The 20,612-nt window shown below is 41.5% G+C and overlaps 1 protein-coding gene across 18 annotated transcripts in view; it reads left to right on the top strand.

Moving 5' to 3' along the window:
- The window catches only part of ADGRB2 (adhesion G protein-coupled receptor B2), a 1,191,470-nt gene that overhangs the window by 883,345 nt on the left and 287,513 nt on the right, over nt 1-20,612 (top strand). For all 18 annotated transcript variants that reach the window (XM_069223314.1, XM_069223308.1, XM_069223306.1 and 15 more), the window contains one exon: nt 8,438-8,564. In XM_069223314.1, the coding sequence (XP_069079415.1) occupies nt 8,438-8,564 (127 nt within the window). The remainder of the gene's footprint in view (nt 1-8,437; nt 8,565-20,612) is intronic.

Here is a 20,612-nt window from a genome sequence, read left to right as displayed (position 1 = left end):
TTGTCACATCAATCTACTCGAGCTGAATGCAATGCATCTGGCTCTACAAGCTTTCCTCCCCAAGATTAAAAGAAAAGATCCACTGTTCTCATAAGAACGGACAACACAACAATGATGCACTACACTACTTAACCCCTTCGCTGCCAGGCCTTTTCCCCCTCAGGTGCCAGGCCTTTTTTTTTTGGCTATTTGGGGCAGTTGGCGCTTAGGCCCTCATAACGTTTGTCTACATAAGCTAGCCGTGCCAAATTTGTGTCCTTTTTTTCCAACATCCTATGGATTCTAGAGGTACTTAGAGTTTGTGGGTTCCCCTGGAGGAGTCCAAGAAATTAGCCTAAATACAGCAAAAACATTGTTGTTTTTAAAACAATGGGAAAAAAGGGCTGCAGAACAAGGCTTGTGGTTTTTTCCCTGAAAATGGCATCAAGAAAGGGTTTGTGGTGCTAAAATCACCACCTTTCCAGCTGCCAGGAACAGGCAGACTTGAATCAGAAAACCACATTTTTCAACACCATTTTGGCATTTTACTGGGACATACCCTATTTTTACTATTTATTTTTCTTTTAGCCTCCTTCCAGTTAGTGAAAGAAATGGGTGTGAAACCAATGCTGGATCCCAGACAGCTAAACATTTCTGAAAAGTGCACAAAATTCTAAATTCAGAAAGTGGTCACTTATGAAGATCCTACAAGGTTTTCTTACAGAAAATAACAGCTGAAATAAAAAAAACTATTGAAATGGAGGTTAAAAAAACAGCAATTTTTTTCCACGTTTTACTCTGTAACGTTTTCCTGCCATGTCAGATTTTCGAAAGCAATATACTGTTACATCTGTTGGTCTCTTTTGGTTGCAGTGATATATAGGGCTTGTAGGTTCCCAGAGCCAATAAAGGAGCTGCACCTTGCAATGGGTTTTCATTGTATACCCGGGATACAGCAATTCATTTGCTGAAATGTGAAGAGTGAAAAATAGGTATTGAGTAAACCTTTGTATTTCCAAAATGGGCACAAGATAAGGTGTTGAGTAGCGGTGGTTATTTGCACATCTCTGAATTCCGGGGTCCCCATACTATCATGTGAATTACAGGGCATTTCTCAAACAAATGTCTTTTTTTACACACTGTCTTACATTTGGAAGGAATAAATGTACAGTAATACAAGGGGCAATAACACTAGTTCTGCTATTCTGTGTTCCCCCAGGTCTCCCAATAAAAATGGTACCTCACTTGTGTGGGTAGGCCTAATGCCCGCGACAGGAAACGGAACATGGACACATCACATTTTTACATTGAAAACTGATGTGTTTTTTGGAAAGTGCCTAGCTGTGGATTTTGGTCTCTAGCTCAGCCGGCACCTAGGGAAACCTACTAAAGCTGTGAATTTTTGAAAAATAGACACCTAGGGGAATCCAAGATGGGGTGACTTGTGGGGCTCTCACCAGGTTCTGTTTCCAAGAGTCCTTTGCAAACCTCAAAATTTGGCAAATACATTTTTTCTTCACATTTCGGTGACAGAAAGTTTAGTCAAGTCTCCCGATAAAAATGGAACCTCACTTGTGAGGGTAGGCCTAGTGCTTGCGACGGGAAATGCCCCAAAACACAACGTGGACACATCACATTTTCCCAAAGAAAACTGGCCTTTTTTTGCAAGGTGCCTAGCTGTGGATTTTGGTCTCTAGCTCATCCGGCACTTAGGAAAACCTAGAACACCTGGACATTTCTGAAAACCAGGCACCTAGGGGAACCTAGGCTGGTGTAACTTTTGGTGCTTTCACCAGGTTCTGTTACCCAGAATCCTTAGCAAACCTCAAAATGTGGCAAAAAACACTTTTTCCTCACATTTTGGTGCTGCAAAGTCCTGGAATCTGACGGGAGCCACTAACTTCCATCTACCCACCGTTCCCCCAGGTCTCCCAATAAAAGTGGTACCTCACTTGTGTGGGTAGGCCTAGTGCCTTTGAAAGGAAATGCTCCAAAACACAATGTGGACACATCAAAATTATCAAATACAAAACTACCTGTTTTTGCTGGGGGGGGCACCTGCGTTTTTGGTCCTGGGCTCAGCAGCCGTATAGGGAAACCTACCAAACCCAAACATTTCTGAAAACTAGACACCCGAGGGAGTACAGGGAGGTGTGACTTGCGTGGTTCCCCATATGTTTTCTTACCCAGAATCCTCAGCAAACCCCACATTTAGCGAAAAAATCACATTTTTCCCACATTTCTGTGTGGGATCACCGCACCGGCACATATTACCTTCCACCCAATGTCCCCCTCAGTCTCCCGGTAAAAATGATATCTCACTTGTGTAGGTGGGCTAAGTGCCTGTAACAGGGAAGAGCCAAAAACATGTCAAAATTGAGGGGGAACCAAAGCGGGTCCAAAAGAGCAGTTTGAAAAAAAAAACGTTTTTAGGCTGACAAGTGGGGCAGAATTTTTATTGGTATAGATGCGACAATGCTGGGTGGTAGGAATTTTGTGGATTCCTGCATATTCTGGAAGGTTGCATAACAAAAATGTGCTCCCCGTCTGTGAAAACGTTTTATAAAATAATCCCTGGTGCCTAGTGGTTTCTGCCCCCCTCGAGGGCACATCTGTCTAATTAAAATAGGCCGATCTTCCCCCAACGGGGGCAGAAAGCACCTAAAATAAATTCCCCCCAGGGGAAGCAAACTTTCCTTGCTTGAAATTGACCTAAAAAATAAAATCCCTGGTGTCTAGAGGCTTCTGCCTCTGTCTAATAAAATAGGCCGATGGGGGCAGAAATCGCATAAAGATAATTTGCCCCCCAGGGGAGTGACCCTAGCCTAAGGGGAGGCTCCCCCATGTGTAAAATTTAAACAAAAAAAAATATCCCTGATGTCTAGAGGTTTCTGCAAGCATTTCTCTTGAGATCCACACTGGAAGCTGAGCTTCCAGCACTGTGTGGGAGGCCTTTGATGAGGTCGTCATCAGACGTCACTGTGGGGTTCGGGGGCAGGGGTGGAACGGAAAGTGATTCCCTTATCATCCCTACCCATGGGAGGGGAGTGCAAGGCCCTCACTTCCCCCGAGAGCCCATTACTGGACAATGGTGGTTACGTCACTGGCGCCTGAGCGCCACGGCAGCAGATGTAAGCACCTTGTCCAGGGCACCCAAGGGTTTAAACAAGCAAGGGGGTACGATATCTCTTTCTCTCTCTTTCTCGAGTCTTAAGACATGTGGGGCTCGTCTGTTCAAAATGGAGTGCATCTAAGAGCAAAGCACATCCCAGGAAAACAAAACGAAATAGCTGACACCCTCAGCAGGATATAATCCATATGCCACGAGTGAGAATTGAGTCAAGACTCACTCAACCAGATATTTTTGCAGTGGGGCAAACCTAATCTCGACCTTGCAAATCCTCAAGACACCAAATGCTGATTCTTTGCAAGCTGGGCTCACCATCCGGAATCGTGGGGAACACATTTTCAGTGTTATGGTGCGGAATCTTTGCCTATGCTTTTCCACCCATTTCCCTAATTTAAGGGTTCTCTCAAAGGTGAAAATAGAGGCTTGCAGACTAATATTGATAGCCCTAACATAGTCCCGCCAACATATTGTTTTTCAGAACTTCTTCTGTCAGAGTAAGGAATAGTTTGTTACCTGTAACTCCAGTTCTCTCGTAGGGGTATTACTATGATAGTCATAAGCGCTGAATAGTTCCGCCTGTCTGCTGGGACCCCAGAGGTTCGCCTTTATTCAGGAAGGCCTGCAAAGTAAGAATGTCATTATGCAGCCTAAAGGAGAGGCTACAAATGCCAAAATTCTTCTTCCTGTTTGGTTGAAAAAAGGTCCTGCCAGGCAGATATGCATTCAAAGGCATGAATATTTTGAGTGTTTTACAGAAACAAATCTTTCACAAACCTTTTTGCAATATTACATAAGGGTGAAGAAGGGCAGTGTAGCCCATAGGCTGCCATTACACAGACTAAAAAGTAAAACTGTGCCTTTAGAGCAGGTGGTCCTCCCATATCCCGTCATGCTCAGCAAAAGGTAGTTACCTCAGTTCTTTTTTCGGGCTCCTGCTGACAGGACCCTAAAGCTTCAGCTCCACCTATTTAGAGGTTTTTCACAAAACTTTCGACTCAAATACTTTAGATTACATCTTCATTCGGTGTTTTTCATCTTGCCTGAATATTTTCTGTCATGTTTTTGAAAATTCTGACAGGAATTTAAGGTATTTTCCCATCCAAATGCCTTCACTATTTTGACAAGTGCCCTCGTTGTGGCAGGAAGAAGGCCAAAACAGACCCACACGAGGTCTGTGTTATCTGCCGTCCATCTTCACACATACCTGATGCTTGTGATTTATGTAAAAACGTCTCTAGGTGCACTCTGTGTGACAGACAGAAAATTTGTCTCCAGGCCAGAGGACAGCAGAAGAAGAAAGCAGCCTACTGGTAGTACCTTAGAGCGAGGGGAAGGCTAGTCTTCCACCTGGGCTCTCACTTCATCGGCCAGTGGACATCCCAGAAACATATTTCTGTCCAGAAATGACGCAGGTCCCAGCCGATGTCGAGAACATCGACATAGAGGCAAGTAACAGCGCTGACATGTTCGCCGTCGAGAGCAAGTTCGACAGCGAGGAGGCGAAACCGCAAGCCGGCTCAACATTCTGGACTTAACACGCCGTCGGCGCGGTGTGGACGGTCGATGTCGCGGGACATGTCGAGAGGAGCAAGTCGACGTCGCACATCAACGTCCAGGAGCTTGTCAACGTCGAGGAGGAGGATTTACTCTACATCTAAATCTTCTTCTTCTCTCGTGATGGTTCCATTAACCTCTCCTCAACCTCCACATAACACAATGCCTTCACCTCCTTTACCTCCTCCACCTTATCCTCTTGCTCATGTTGCACCTCCTCCGGGACCAGCCTCTGAACCTACTCCGACGAATCCTATAGCCTCATCAAGACATTTGTGTCACCGTTCATCTACACATTCCTCTATGCCCACAACATCTGTGATTTTCGAGACTTTGCACCAACGCTCTTCTGCAAGACCCTTGCTTTTGCTGGTCACAGTCCTCCTAGAACCAGCGATGGTCTTATTCCACCCCTTCTAAGCTCCAAAAGAAATTTTGTCCTACAGAGCAGGATCCTTTATTTCTAAGGGCAGACATTTTGTCATCAGGCAGCAGGAAAGCCATTACAAACTTCTTTACATGCTCATTGCTCATTCCACAAGATCTGTCTCAACCCCAATGGCATTATTTGCTGGTGTGCCACTCAAGGACATTTGCAGAGAAGCTCCCTAGAGGAATAAACACACCTTTATGCAAGACTACTGCCTGGACTCAATCCCTAAAGGGGGTGTTGCTGTAGCCAAGCAGTCCTTAGACAACGTTTCAGATAAAAGTGAGCTAACTCTTTTTTTTCCACCCTCCTTTTTTATAGTTCCACACATTGCATAACATATAGTGAAATGTTTTCTCAAATCTTTATCCACACCTTATAAGTTGAATACAGAATGATTATTAAAGATATTATGTTTGGGTTTTATGTTTTCTACTATGATATCTGTTTTGAATTATATTTTTATCTTTTCTTTGCTCAGTGCGTCATTCATACTGCTTTCTATTTTGATGCAAGCATGTGAATCTATGAAAGTTCCAATATTGGAGTAAGAAAAGAAGTTGCCTTATGAAATAAGTTACTTACCTTTAACTGTAGTTCTCCAGTATTGTAATGTTTCATAGATTCACATGCGACCTACCCACCTTCCCTGAGAAGCTCACCTTTATCCCTCTCAGATCAGTACTACTTGGAAACAATCATGTTGTCAAAATCTGAGGGTTCTACAGGGTGGTTTCCTGCGATTGGTTATCCCTTATGTTTGGTCCTTTTGTAAATGATGACTCGGGCATGGTAATAAACTGAAAGGCCTAAGGCCTATAAATGTTTATGTCTATGGTGACATTACTTTTCTAAGGTACTGGGGACCCCCATCTCGACAACGGGGAGTGATTCAATCGTGTGAATCTATGAAAGATTCCTGTACTGGAGAACTACAGTTGTAGGTAAGTAACTTAATTTCATAAGGCAGCTCTACAACATTTATCATGGTAGACAGTCTGCCTTGTAGCTATTACGTCTGTTTGTGAGCAAGTCATGCTTCGTGCTCAAAAGCGCCATACACAGTTTTTCATAAAAACTAGGGTATTAATGAAGCCTCACCCTTCTTTTCTTTCAAAAGTATTATCTAACCTTCAGATCAATCGGCTGATTTCTTTATCAACTTTTTTCCTAAATCTTTCTAATCTGGCGCAGAGCCCCTTCATTTATTGGATGTCAAGAGAGTATTAAATTGTCATCTTGATAAGACAAATTAGACAGACTGACCACCTATTTCGGAGACCAATAAGCAAATTAACATTGCCCTAGTAATGCTAAAGCTCATTCAACTAGGGGGACAATGTTTCTATTAAGAAATGTACCTATTATATTTTAGAATATTTTAGAAATATGTAAAGCTGCTACCCAAAGACCAGTGTGTACCTTTACCTGACACAATTGTTTGGATTCAGATTTCAGAGCTGATACCAAAGTGAGTAGGTCTCTCTAAGGAATCTTTTTGCATAATGTGGAAACACTTATGCTTTTTCACTTCTTGTTTTAGCCATCTTTCTAGTAGGACAAGTTTGCTATTCTATTCCGTGCTGATGACTATTGATCCCCTGGAAAAAAGGAAAGGTTTCTTACCTTTAGTCTTGTTCTCTGCGAGGGCAGTCCTATGGTTGTTATCTGTGTGAAAATGAACTAACCTGTCACCTCTGGTGCATGATGGAATACAGGAGTAAGGGTGAGACCTTTAAATGCACAATGCTAGTGTTAATGCTGTAGCTGTGCAGCTAGCTGCTTGTGTGCTAGCATTGCTCTGCATTTCTTTTATTTTCCCCTTTTTTATTAAAAAAGGAGGTTTGTTACTTATAGTTCTAGTCACTTTACCTACAGTGCCTATATTACTACATTTGGAAATGTTTTCAAAATGAAACATGAATTACATTTGGCCATTTTTGGGCAGCAAAGTCTATTACCTTATAATATGTGTTCCTTTTTATTTTTTTAAAAGGAACCTGTGTGTGTGTATATATAGGTATATATTTAGCAAACTGCTCTAGGGTTTTGCACGTAGGCGGAACAACGCAGTGCTCATGACTGAAGAGGATTTCCCAGGAAGAGAACTACCATTATTGGTAAGAATCCTTTCCTTCTGCTTCAAGGGAATCCTCATTTAAAGTCATATGCAACCTTTTCTTTTGTTTTAATACCCAGGAAACGTTCTTATCTGTAAAAATTCCCTACTTGTCACTGGCAGGGCATGGGTGATACTAGAGGAGTGGTATTACTTAAAGACACAGTGCATGTCATTTCAAAGCTGGTCCGCTTGTATTACTCTCCTTTTCCTTTCTTTTCCTTTTAAAAAGGAAAGGTTTGTGAAATATGTTCGTATCCACTTTGTATTACTTTTTGTGACTTCTTAAATTTAAAATACTTCATTTATAAAAATGAAATAAATTCAATTTGTCCAATTTAGCCTTCTATTAGGCTGCTGAGGTGTTTAGTCACATTTTAAAGTGGGCTTTTTGTATTGAAATGCTTTGTACATATATATGTAAAATATTTTCAAAGTGCTTCAGGATCCCGAGAATGAGTAGAGCTATTCATTGCGTATGACTTTGAGTATTCCCCTGAAGGAATACTAGGATCACAGGTAAGTAACATGTCCTTCTGTAAGGAATAAAATACAGTTTTGCATATGTGAGAAGCCTACATAGTTGCCAAACTGAATACATGCTAATAACTCTGATTCTACTCAGCTACTATTTTACACTTGTGGAATAGGTGAAATAAACACATTCTTTCGTGTCAGGAGTTTATTAACACCAAAGACCATTGTTGCGTCTTGGAACACAATAATGGTGACAGAAAGTAAACAATGACTCCAATTAACTTTATTTATTTTTTCTAGGTTACACGCCTTTCTTTTGCCCAAGTCCCTCAGTAGTGAATAGAGGCTGTAGGCAGTCATCCGGTGCTGGATGTCAATTTTGTGCACCTGACATTTTGATGAATCATCGTTTATTTCTGGGAGAGTAAATTGTGGCATCAGTAACCCCGACTGTGTAGTAGACAGCATATTTTATCAGATGGCTCTGCTACAGTTACACAATCACACTCTTTGCTCATTTGTGAGACTTTCTATATTCCTGTTAGTTAATGCCTATCTCTATTATGTGTGGTACTGTTTGGAACTGTTTTCAAGAACATGAAAAAACAACTTTAATTATGCAATGTGGTGCAATTGAGTTTGCTATTCCTGGTGGTGTGATGAAGTAGCCTTCACCATACAGCATTAACATTATGCTTGTCAAAATCATTATTGTGTAGTAATTGTTTTATTTTCTGCTCTTTATCAGGGATACCGACTCTGGTGGCTGGGAGGTCCAGGGATGCCAGACCGTTCGATATCATTCTACACTTACTAAATGTCTCTGTAACCATCTCTCAACATTTGCCATTCTTGCTCATCCACCGAAAGATTTGGTAAGTGGGGAACGAAAGCCCATACTTTTCGTTTAGAAGAGGTGTGAAAAGATGGGGAGCCGTAATAGCCACTAGAAAGGTAAGCAGTTGAAATCCAAGGTGAATCACAGAAGAAAGCAAGGCTGGGGTAGATACTGGAAAGTGACAAAATAGATCAGATGTAGATCAAAGGTAAGGGAGACCCTCCAGGGAGAAACAGAGTGATCTGAAAGAAAGGTTTCAAGGAAAGGTGGAAGTGGTCATAAAGAGTCTAAGGTAATGCTAGAGAGGTCCTCAAAAATCATAGTCTAGCAAATCCATTGATATTTGGTGAGCAGGGAATATCCCATCCACTGATATGAGATAACAGGTAATGTTTGCCATTGTGAACCTCTTCAGGTGTCCAAGGAAGTGGGAGCTGCAACATGGAAGCTTTTGTCATTAGACAAGGATGAACAATTCTGCACCTTTTTTGCACTTCATCTTTTTAAAATTTAATATTTCTCATACTGCAGGGATTGGGAAAGGATCTTTAAATGTAATAAAATGATTGACATTTGCAAGTTTGGGACTGTTTTTTTTTTTAGAAATGACCATTAATTGTTTTTTGTTGCCTGAAATATCACTATTAGTTGGCTAGAATTCTTTGTCCATCTCCTTATATAGCTGATTGCTCTCAGCCCATCCCTTTGATTTGGGCTTTTTTAGGTCGAAGCCCACCAGACAGTGCTGCTATCTGATTTGATAAAGGCATATTGGAGATATTCAGAAAGCTTCCCTTGGAAAGCGTTCCAGCTGTTCCTTACCTTTGGCTTTGTGGTTTGTAACTCACATGTTCTGGCTTTCTATTTGGTGGCTTTATTCGTTTTAGGTTGTCCGGGTTCAGTTCATCTCTACCTATTCTTCCAAAAGTGCTTCTTTTAGTAAACAGGCCTGCAAATCTTGTTCTTATTGGGTCACATTTGCTGTGCATTCAGAGACAAATATTAGATGCAAGTCTCTGTCTTCTGATGGAGCTTGGTGTTTACTCTTCTTTCTCCGGCTTCAAAGTGAGAGTAGTTATGTGACAATCTTGCTGGATAATGGGAGGGTAGAGGAAAGGGAGTTTTTCTAGCACACAACAACATTTAAATTAACAGTGAAAAAAATTCAGAATATATCAGAATTAGCAAAGCACAAATGAAGGACATTTTTTAATTCTGAAGCATGTTCGAAATAAATTCTTTAATATGATCAAAACAAGCCAATATACTAGGTGTTGAAGTTTCCACACATTATCGTTTGTTTGCTGTATAGTTTTATTAGCAAACCTCTGTGCAAATGTAATGGTCATTTCATATTGAAATGAGTTGTAAGTAATGACAGTGTACTAACCCACCATGCACACTCCACTCTACACCACACCACTCTACTATGTACTCTAATCTGCACCACTCCACTTTACATCATGCCACTGTATTCCACTCTACCCCGCACCACTCCACGCCACTGCACTCTAAACTACTTCACTTTATGCCTCTCTACTCTACACCACTCTGCTCTATGCAAATGCACTCTATGTCGCTCTACTGCCCACCACTGCATTCTTTGCCACTGCATTCTACACCACTCCAGACTATGCCACTCCCCTCTACTTTGCACTACCCACTCTGTGGCATTCCACTCTACGCCACTCCACTCTATACCACTCTGCAACACTGCACTTTACACCAGTGCACTCAGCCAATACACTCTACGCCAATGCAATCTACTCTGTACCACTCTACACCCCTGCACTCTATGCCAATCCACTGTACACCACTCTAATCTACTCTTCACCACTGTGCTTTATGTTACTGCACTCTACCTTACTTCATTACTCTATGCCACTTTGTGCCACTTCGCTCTACCCTGCACCACTCCACTTTTCGCTCACTTGACTTTACCTTGCACCTCTCTACTCTGAAACATTCTACTTTATGCCACTGCATTCTGCACCACTCTACTCCGCGTCAGTGCACTGTGTGCCACTGCACTCTATGCCACTCTACTCTGAGACATTGTACTTTATGCCACTCACTTTCCACTCTACTCCATTCCACTCAGCGCCACTGCACTCTACCACACCGTGCCACTCTACTCTATGCTACTGCACGATGTGCCCTTGCAATTTACACCACTGCACCCTATGACAATGCACTCTACACCACTGCACGGTATGCCAATGCACTCTACACCACTGCATTGGACAATAATCTACTCTGCAACACTACACCCTGTGCTACTGAATTCTACGCCACTCTACTCTGCACTATTCCACTCTGCCAGCGCAGCCTATGCCACTCATTATACACTACTCTGCACCACTACACCACTCTACTCTGCACCACTCTACGCCACTGCACTCACTCTACAGTACATTACCTACTCTACACCACTGTACTCTATGCCACTGTATTTTACGCCACTGCACTTTATGCCACTCTACTCTGCACCACTCTAATCTGTGCCACTGCATTCTGTGACACTGCATTGTGCACCACTGAATTCTATGCTGCTGCGCTGTGCACCACTATACTCTACAGCACTCTGTCAGTGCACTCTGCACTAGACCACTGTACTCTACTTCACTCTGTGCCACTGCACTCTGCTCTGCACCCCTCTACTCTATGCCACAGCACTCTACACTACTGCTCTCTACTCTGCACCACTGTACTCAGTGTCACTGCACTTGATGCCATTCTACTGTAAGCCACTGCACTCAACACCACTTTACACCTCTGCGCTCTTCTATGCAACACTGCACTCTGTGCTACTGAACTCTACTCTGCACTATTGCATTCTGTGCCAATGCACTCTATGCCAGTGAACTCTATGCCACACTACTCTGCATCACCCCACTCAATGCCACTGAACTCTGCAGCACTCCATTCTCAACCACTGCACTCTGGCACTGTACCCTACTGTGCACCATCCTACGCCACTCTAGTGTGCACCACTCTACTCTGCACCACTCTGCCCTGCTGCACTCAACGCCATACCACCCTACTCTACTTTGCACCACTGCACTCTATGCCACTCTGCTGTTCTCTGGGCCCATCCACTCTGCACCACTGCACTCTATGCCACATAATTCTATGCCTCTGCACTCTGTGCCACTCTACTCTGCAACACTCTACACCATTTCACTCTATTCGGTTCCCTTCCACTGTACGCCACACTGTGTGACTCCACTCCACTCTATGCCACTCCAATACACAACACACTATACCACACCACTCCACTGTACAATACTCAGCCCCACTTTTTGCCATTCCACTCTGACACTGCACGCCACTCTCCTCTATTCCACTAACTTTTATCCATGCTGAACCACAGCCATGCTGGCGTACATCATGGATAAGCACACATCTAACTGTTCCTGACTGGAACCAGAGCTCTTGCAAGCCATTTTTGTTTTACTATTTACATAATTAAAACAATATGTGCACTTCTTGAAGATCAACACAAAAGAACATCATATACTGTTATGAGAATATGGAGAACAGTCATATTTGCTTAGGATTTTCTGTGAGACCAAAGAAAGAATGAGCTTGAAGACTATTACTGCTTTTGGTTTGGGGACTTAGGGTCATATGTACGAACACATTTCCCCATAGACACAGAATGGGTAAAACCCTTTGCTACATCTGGCCCTTAGTTCTGTAGGTACACCCTCCCCTTCATTTAATTAGAGAAAGCCCTTTCTGTGACAATATTCAATGTCCTACTATCATGTCACTAACATGGTACATAAAAACTGACTCCCAGTCCTCCTGATATAATAGAACCTCCTTTTGTCATCCTTGTTTTCTGCCTTCCCTTCTGCCTTTATAGTCAAAGAAAAGGAAACCTCTCTGCCATCGCAACTAGCAGTCTTTTCCTCTCGCCTTCCATCATCAAAACACACATTGTACATATCAAAACCTCTATTGAAAAAGCCATTATCATCAACACCCCCATCATAGATCTCATCTTCTAAAGTTCGTCATGATAGGTGTCTCTATCCCATTAGAGATTTATCTGTGTGGCCAGACCAAGTCACCATATGTATCCACTGGAAAGAAGCAAGGGGTGGTATCTCTGCACTCTAACAGCATGCTAAAATGGTAGAGTAACAACCCCAATTTATTGCCGGGTCATGCATAAATGTCCCCAACATAATCTGAGAGTCCTCAGGGATGCTGCACTTTTTAGGTTTGTGGGGACCACTGCCATAATCACATTGCCATTTGTGCAGAAAGGACCTCAATGTTAACATAGTAGAGCAGTATGAGGTGAAGTAGCCCTGAAATACTTCCTTTCTTCACTCAAAAGAGACATTCTCATCCAGGGTTTTCATTTACAGTCACAAATACTGTATTGACCTGCCTACAGTTACAAAATATACAGGTTGTACTTTTCATGTTGAAAAGTCTTTTTTTAAATACAAAACAAGGTGTTTCGACAGCCTTTTGCAGTCTATACTGGCCAAATGTTTTTAGTTTTCTTTAAAAAAGAAGGCAGTTTTAGAAACAGAAAACATCACTATTTAAACAAAAGTGACAAGAACACTCTTTCACATATCTTTTTTAGAGGAAAAAGAGAAAAGAAAGGGTAATGTTGCCAAGCAGGATGCATTCTAGCGAGGCTGGAAAATGGACGCTGCTACACAGTGACTATATTGTTTGCATTCCAAGTTCTTATTTGTCAGAAGTCTGTCCTTTCTGTCAAAAAAATGTAGAAGAGGCCTTATGGGACAGGAAACTGTCATACTTCTTAGCTTAAAAGAAGACTGGTGCTGGGATCAGCCTTAGAAAGTTGTGATTGGTATAGAGAGGGTGCTCTCTACCAAAGCTCTTTCCACAGTTTCCAGGGACTGCTCAAGATAAAGACCCAATGAAAGGTCTCAACATGAAAAATGCAAGAACACCCACTCAGTGCAAAGTAGTCTCTGCATGTGTCAAGGAGCATTTATATTTTTTCCTTGGGTGTCTAGCTGGTAAAGGCAGCTACATTCTATGAGGTTCACATCGTTTCAAGATGAGTATCTGTTCTCCATCTCTAGTCAGCTTTAGTAGCAATCTAATCCATATGTTTGGCAGTTGTTCTGGACATGCAGGCAGCAACAATGTATCCTTTGGAGGTGAGACTGCCTTCTATTTGGTAAATATGTCAAACTTCGAAAGGCAACATATCCAATGGCCTGTCAGATTTCATCCTTGTTCTCCTAAGCATCATTTTCAGTTCTTCTTATTTCAAAATCCTGACAGCTGAGGAGACAATTACAACAGAGCCTGGAAGATGAGTGGCGCCAGTTTATGGGTCAAATATCTGACATTCTCACAGGCTGCAGTTCAAGCTTTTACCTGTTGGGGACCCATACATCAGAACATTTCAAATTGAAACATTATGATAGATGCACATGGGTCTACTTCAAACAAAGGGAATATGGTCAGAAAGTGAGAAAGCTAGGATCTCAAATCTTTTCTTCCAGGCATCAAGTGAACTCTCTGCTTTTAGTGACAGACAACACAACCGCAATACTTTTATCTTAACTAGCGTGGAGGGACATGATGCAGAGTTTCTCTGGAGATTAAAATAATATGGAAATGGCAGACTATCAAGAGTTTGCAGATCACTATGGTCCATCTTCTTAGTGTTTAAAATGCAGATGTAGACTTTCTCAAAATGGAATTTCAAGAACATTAAATATGGGCACTAAATAATGCAGCACTGTAAAATGTCTTTCAAATGTGGTTTTCCCCAGGTTGATTTGCTTGCAAGCACCAAAAACCAAGTATTACCAACTACACATCCATGTTTTACTAACCACACATCCTGGGACATGATCTTTTGAAAAGCTGGATGCTGTATACATTTCCTTTGATTCCCCTGATACCACCTCTGATCATCAAGTTAATGAGAGGCAAGGCACAGATGCTGCTGATTGCACTAGAATGTCCATGTCGGGAGTGGATCACAGACCTTCTACATCTTTTAAGACACCCTTTCAAGAGGCTGCCAGGCAGGCAGGAGCGCCTCTTTAACTCAGAAGACTCTTTCACTTCCAGGTCTTCCAAGACCCATCTTGTCTGGCAGAGAGGACCTTACGATCTCTGGATGTAAAGATGGTGTTGCAGGTCTTCATATAACCAAGGGAATCAAGCAATCAGACTATCTTTAGGTTTGTTCAGATGGGACTTCAAACAGTCTATTCCCAGACAGATTGTTCTTTGTATTCCATTATGACATCATGGTGCTAATAGACCTTTTGCTCAAATGTACAGCTTACTTCTTTTAAAATACTAGGCTCAATTTGTGACCAGTATTTTAATGCCCTGTAAATATTATTACAAACCAACCTATGTACCATTCAGTTGTTTTGTTTATTTTTTGTTTTTTAAACAGGATCCAAACTACCTAATAAATATACACTAAGTAGGTTGCATATTATGACTCCATCTAGTTGGCTCCAATCACAGAGATTGTGACCTGCAAAGTCAGCAGGCCACCATATCTGTGATTGATTTTCCAAAAAGTAAATACTTTTTTAATACAATCTGTTTTTCTTGAAGGAAACGGGGCTACATTTTAAAACAAAAATCTTCAGTGAATGTTCTTTTATATTCACAAATGGGAAGCGGTGCCAAGGGATCCCTTCCATTTTGTGAATGGGTGATCACCTCCTTTGATGTGTAGCACTTTTTTATTGATCTCAGAAATAATTATTGAGTTTTTACAATGTGCAAGTAAATTTTTTTAATGTTTTACAACCAGTCTTCAGTCACAAAACATGGATACATTTTATACCGATTCAGTATTTGAAAGGGCGCCTACAGGACAGGCTTCTCAGGTACCAAACTATTATCCATTCAAAATCCCATTTTGAGAGTCAGAAAAGCCTTTCTGACTTCTAAAATGGGATAAGTACCTACGAAAAAGCATTTTAATGTCTGTAAATGCCGAATCAGAGTGTTTGTGAGTGTTAAAATGCTTAATACAGCAGGCCCTTAGTCTAGTAAAGCAGCCATAGCTGCATTACTAAGAAAGGTTTCCATTTCAGATATCTGTAAAGCAACCACTTGGGAGATCTGTGCATATCTTTATAAAATGTTATTTTTCTATTGAGATTCCAAAGATGCCTCAGTGGGCCAGAACTACAAAATTGTACATAAATTTTTTTATTAGCGTGGTACCTTTTTGTCCAAATTATTCAGCCGATACCCAGGTCTCTTGCTGTGGAAGCTGTTGTGCTTTTGGTAGAAGGCTTAGAATGTAATTCTAACCTCCTCTCTTAAATGTGCTGTTCTTTTGAGCCAGTTTTTATGTGAAGGACCATTGGGGTGCCTTATTTTGTGCTTGTCAATAGTTAATTTGAGTTGTTGTGGAAGCCAGAGTTTGTTACTTGGCAGTAGTGTATGTAGCTGTGAAGAGACTAAGAGTCATATTTACTAATAGGTTTGTAAGAATAGTAGCATCATTCCATTATTTTTATTTGGAAATTTGTCACCCTTAACACATAGTAACTAAGGGCCTGATTTATATATTGATCGATGGGTTACACCGTCACATCGGTGATCGATATCCTGTATGCCCAAATCTAAATTCCACTGTGTCCTATGCGATTTAGATTTCGGCGGACAGGATATCCATCACCATTTTGACGGAGTAACCCGTCAACCAATATCTAAATCAGGCCTCTTAGACATATATATTTTAGAAAGGGAAAAGGTTGAGTCAGAAGGAAACCAGTGCATCACAGTCTTCTCTTTTCTTTTTGTGTCACAATTGTTAGTCTTTTAACTTAATAGAATTCTGCCTTATTTATTGCAAGGCAGAACTGTAAAGTGCATTCCTTAGCAAAAATCCTGCTGTAGAATGTCTACAGATTCTAGTTCTCTTAAACTACATGAACTACTTTATAGTTTAGCTGGTTATTTTTATGTCTGCCATTGTGGTTGAATTAGCTTCACTGACATATTGCTTGGCAAAAAATCTCCATCTTGCTGCACACTGTAGTATGAGAAAATACATGTTTTGCAGCATGAATCTTTTCTGGATTCACATGTTGTGCATTATTCAGCCATTTAGTGGCTGGGACCAGAATTCTCCAAGCTAGTAGTCCTTGTTTTCTTTTCTTTTCTTTTCTTTTCTTTTCTTTTCTTTTCTTTTCTTTTCTTTTCTTTTCTCTTCTCTTCTCTTCTCTTCTCTTCTTCTCTTTTCTTTTCTTTTCTATTTTTTGTTGTTGTTGTTATTCTGCATCAACAGCCTCCACCATTTGGTTCATGGACCATCCTCCTGTGATGTCAGACGCCCTCTCTGGAAGCCTTCCTCATGGTCGCCATCTTCAGATTATTTTTTCCACTGTTGAGACTGAAAGCATCACCGAAGGCTTTCCATACTGCAAAAAAAGAAGTTGTAAAAGTGATTTTTTTATCAAAAAAGACAGAAGAATCTGCCATTAAGAAGGTACCAGAGAAGTAGTGTCAAACGAGTACGTCAAAATCATATTAAAAAATACCGGGATAGGAATCCCTTGTTCCGAGTGATATGGAGAAGACACTGTTCAAATTTTGCCCGAAGTGCCACCACAAATTCGCCCATGAGGATAAACACTAAGGGCCTGATTAACAAAGGTAAACTTAGACCAAAAGTCTAGGTTTAGACCAAAAGTATAAACTTGGGCCAAAAGTCTAACTTTATTTGCACTTGTCATTCCGCAGACTGAAAATCTTCTATGTTCTGTTGGAGGCTAAACATGCAAAGCAACACATATGTCACCCATATGTGTAGCATTGGCTGCAGAGTTCTTTGTAATATGTTGTTTGTTTGTAAAGCACAATATTACTCAGGAGGGTATCCTGCTGCCGCATCAGCCCATGGGTTCATAAAGTTGAAGAGCCAAGTGTTTAGCTTTATGTGGAATGTAATCATTTTAGAAGCAGCACAGATGAGTTCTTTTGGAAGCAAGGTAAGATAGGTCAATACTGCCTGTTCTGATGCTTCATATGCATGGAATGTGTGTGAATTCAAGCCCGGCTGAGCTGAGATGTCTTGAAGGGTTCTGAAATTCTCTGAATGTACTGCCTGACCAGCAGCCTCCATCAAGGACTCATCAATGGCTATATCCTTTCCAGGAGTATACATTTCTGGAAACCTGGCAGACATGTGTTCCACAACAGGTGGAATTTTGAACAACCCGTCATCATCTGGATGGTCCTAGGGCAATACAGAAGAATTAACATTGAAGTACAGCATAAACTGCAGTAGCAAAAAAACGGATCTCTACTCACATACAGTGCAAAGATGAGTGTTACTCAAACCGTATCAATAACAGCAGGAATGCAAGCTTAGTTTGTGTACTAACCCGTTTTTGAGGGTAAGGCCCAAAAATGCCTTGTACTCCTCAAGTGCAGTGGCAGTCCACCGAGGTACCCTAGAATGAGGCCCTAGAGTGGGGGGTCTCTAACCTTTTGTGCAATAGGAACTACTTATGTTCAATGAAAATCAACGCGAGCTAATATATTAGTGTTTTAATAGTGACTGCACCAGACAAAATTACATTAGTGACTACCATATGCAAGACTACCAGCAGTGATGTGATCGCCTTAGTGCATCAGTCAGGGTTACCAGCAGTAACTGAAAAAAAGGCTTTGTCAATTTGGAATTGCGCTATGTAGGAAATACATGCCAGACACAGCTGCAGTGTTCTTGGCATGAAAGTAATAATATTAGTAATAAGTCTCCGCACATGATTTATCACGCGAAAATCAGCTTTAAATATATTTTGAAAATTTAATAATTTTTCTTCAGACATCAACTTTTGAGTTCTGAAAATGCACACAGTTTTGACATACAGATATTAATTAAACCAAGCAGATGTTTCTGATTTAATAGGCACAGATGCACACAGGAGGGCTACTTACAGTTAGTTGGAGAGTCACCAGTAGCTCACGACCTACTGGTTGGAGAATCCTGCCAAAGAGTGCCTCCAGGCTCCCTCAGAAATTGTTCTGCATGCATGTTTGTTTGCTGCACAAGAAAGTCAACATCCAAAAAGTGATGGACCTAGTCAATTGGTAAAAACAATTGCTGTATAAACTTTACATCCAGCATCACCAGTGAATAAGGGAATTTGGAGCACACTGTCTGCTTGCTGCCGCACATTCCTTCTCTCTGGATTGGCCTATCCTGCTACATGCTCTTAACTGCACAGACTGCGCTTGCAAAGGGACATCAGGACTGTCATCATCATGTTCCTCAGAACTGCTGAAAGACAGTTGTCAGATGTAACTCCGCTGCCTGACAAATCACTTCCAGATTTTGCTTCAATTTCATCTCCCTCGAAAGCTATTTCAGTATCTGAATCTGTCTCAGAGCTGTCCTCCAAAACTTGAGTTAGGTCTTGGTCAGCAATCATCCACCGAGACGCCATCACTGCTGACTGGCTAAAACCTTCCTTCTAAAACACAGTCTTACGTAGAAGACAGAGGTATTGTTATAAATGATTCCGTGGGTGTGTGCATCTATGAAAGGTGTGCAACAGTAAATAAACAAAAAAAGGCTTATTGTTTTCGCTGAGGATGGAGGTTCTCCAACAACACCAAAAAAGACTGAAAAAGACACAGTATTACTTCACCTTGCCACATACCCAATACCACAGCATACATTTGTCATGGTTTATGCAAACATTTATTTTTGGGGGAGTTGCTGGCCCATTGCCAGTATAAAAGTAATTTCCCAAAGCCAAAAATCTACCTTTATTCCCTGCAACTTTGCGTGCAGGCATGCTCTTTGTGAATACTTGCAGTGCTATCACGAGAGTTGATTGAATTATGAGGCAGGAGAAAACCAAATTATATGCCAGGGTTCACCAAAGTATACAGCAAGAAAAGGCAATCTATGCAGCATAATGCAGCAAAACATTTTTAGCATTATTTCATAATTTTGCGATAGCATGCTAACACTGAGTGGGCTAAGATTTCACCTCTTTAGCACCAAATGCATCAAACAAGCAGCTGAAAGATGACCAGTCAAACTTTACACAGGTCCTTTCACTGAGTGAGAACACATTGCCACATTTTTAACACCTTTTGATCTGTTTGATCTACGAAGTAGATTATGCCAGGATAGTAGACTGGGACATTGTTTTTTTATTTATTTTTTATTTTTATAAATGTGTGTTTTCCCCTGGGGAGCGCATAAACACATTTATAAAAAATGGCAGATAATCTATAATTGATGCATAATCTGCAGATTTATATACAAAAAATATAGTTCAAATGTATCAAAAGTTACTAAAAAGGGTCATCCCATGTACTGAGGTTTGATACCTTACTGACGTCTTTCTTTCTTTCTTTCTTTTTTATTGTTGGAAATGTGTGAGCCGACAGTGGGATTGCCTGTATGCCAGGAGGGCCGCCCCCCTGACAATATCATTCTTTTTTATATTTTTTTCCCAACTTCCCTTGGGGGCACGAATACACCCCCAAGGGAAAAACTATTGTATTTTTAAAAAATGTTGCCCCTCTACAGGGATTTCAGCCCATTCACCACAAGGACCGGTCCTCCTTCCCCCCAACACAGGTACCAGGTGGATTAGTTGGTTTCCTTGCTGTGGATTATGGCACAACGTCGATCCACAGCCAGGTAACCATTTCACAAAAGCATTGTTGAAAAGAGGAGACTCTTTCCACTGATGCCTCACTGAAACTTGGGAAGGCATTGCCACCCCTCAAAACCCCACTGGATGGCGGAGCAACCATTGATCTGTTATGTGCTATGCTGTCGGTGGGGCATCGTCATGTCAGAGATGGGCAGGGGCTGACTCAGAACCGATTTCGCATTGCCCTGCTGTTTGTGAACAAACAACAAAAAAGACATGCAAAAGAAGAATCCTACTTCACAAGCACTGGAGGTTCCTTTGAGGCCCTTCCCTGTTTCAGCTAATGGCTAACAGACTCCCTAGGGAGTGAGTGCTGGGTGACCCGCACAGATGGGGTTAAATCCACAGACAAAATAACGTCTTCACTATTTGTGCACCTTCCCAGTGCTTCTACACTGCTCTAT

Source organism: Pleurodeles waltl, chromosome 3_1, assembly GCF_031143425.1.
Source record: "Pleurodeles waltl isolate 20211129_DDA chromosome 3_1, aPleWal1.hap1.20221129, whole genome shotgun sequence".
Lineage (NCBI taxonomy): Eukaryota > Metazoa > Chordata > Amphibia > Caudata > Salamandridae > Pleurodeles > Pleurodeles waltl.
Note: the sequence above shows the minus strand (reverse complement) of the source record. Positions and strands in the feature narration are given on the sequence as shown.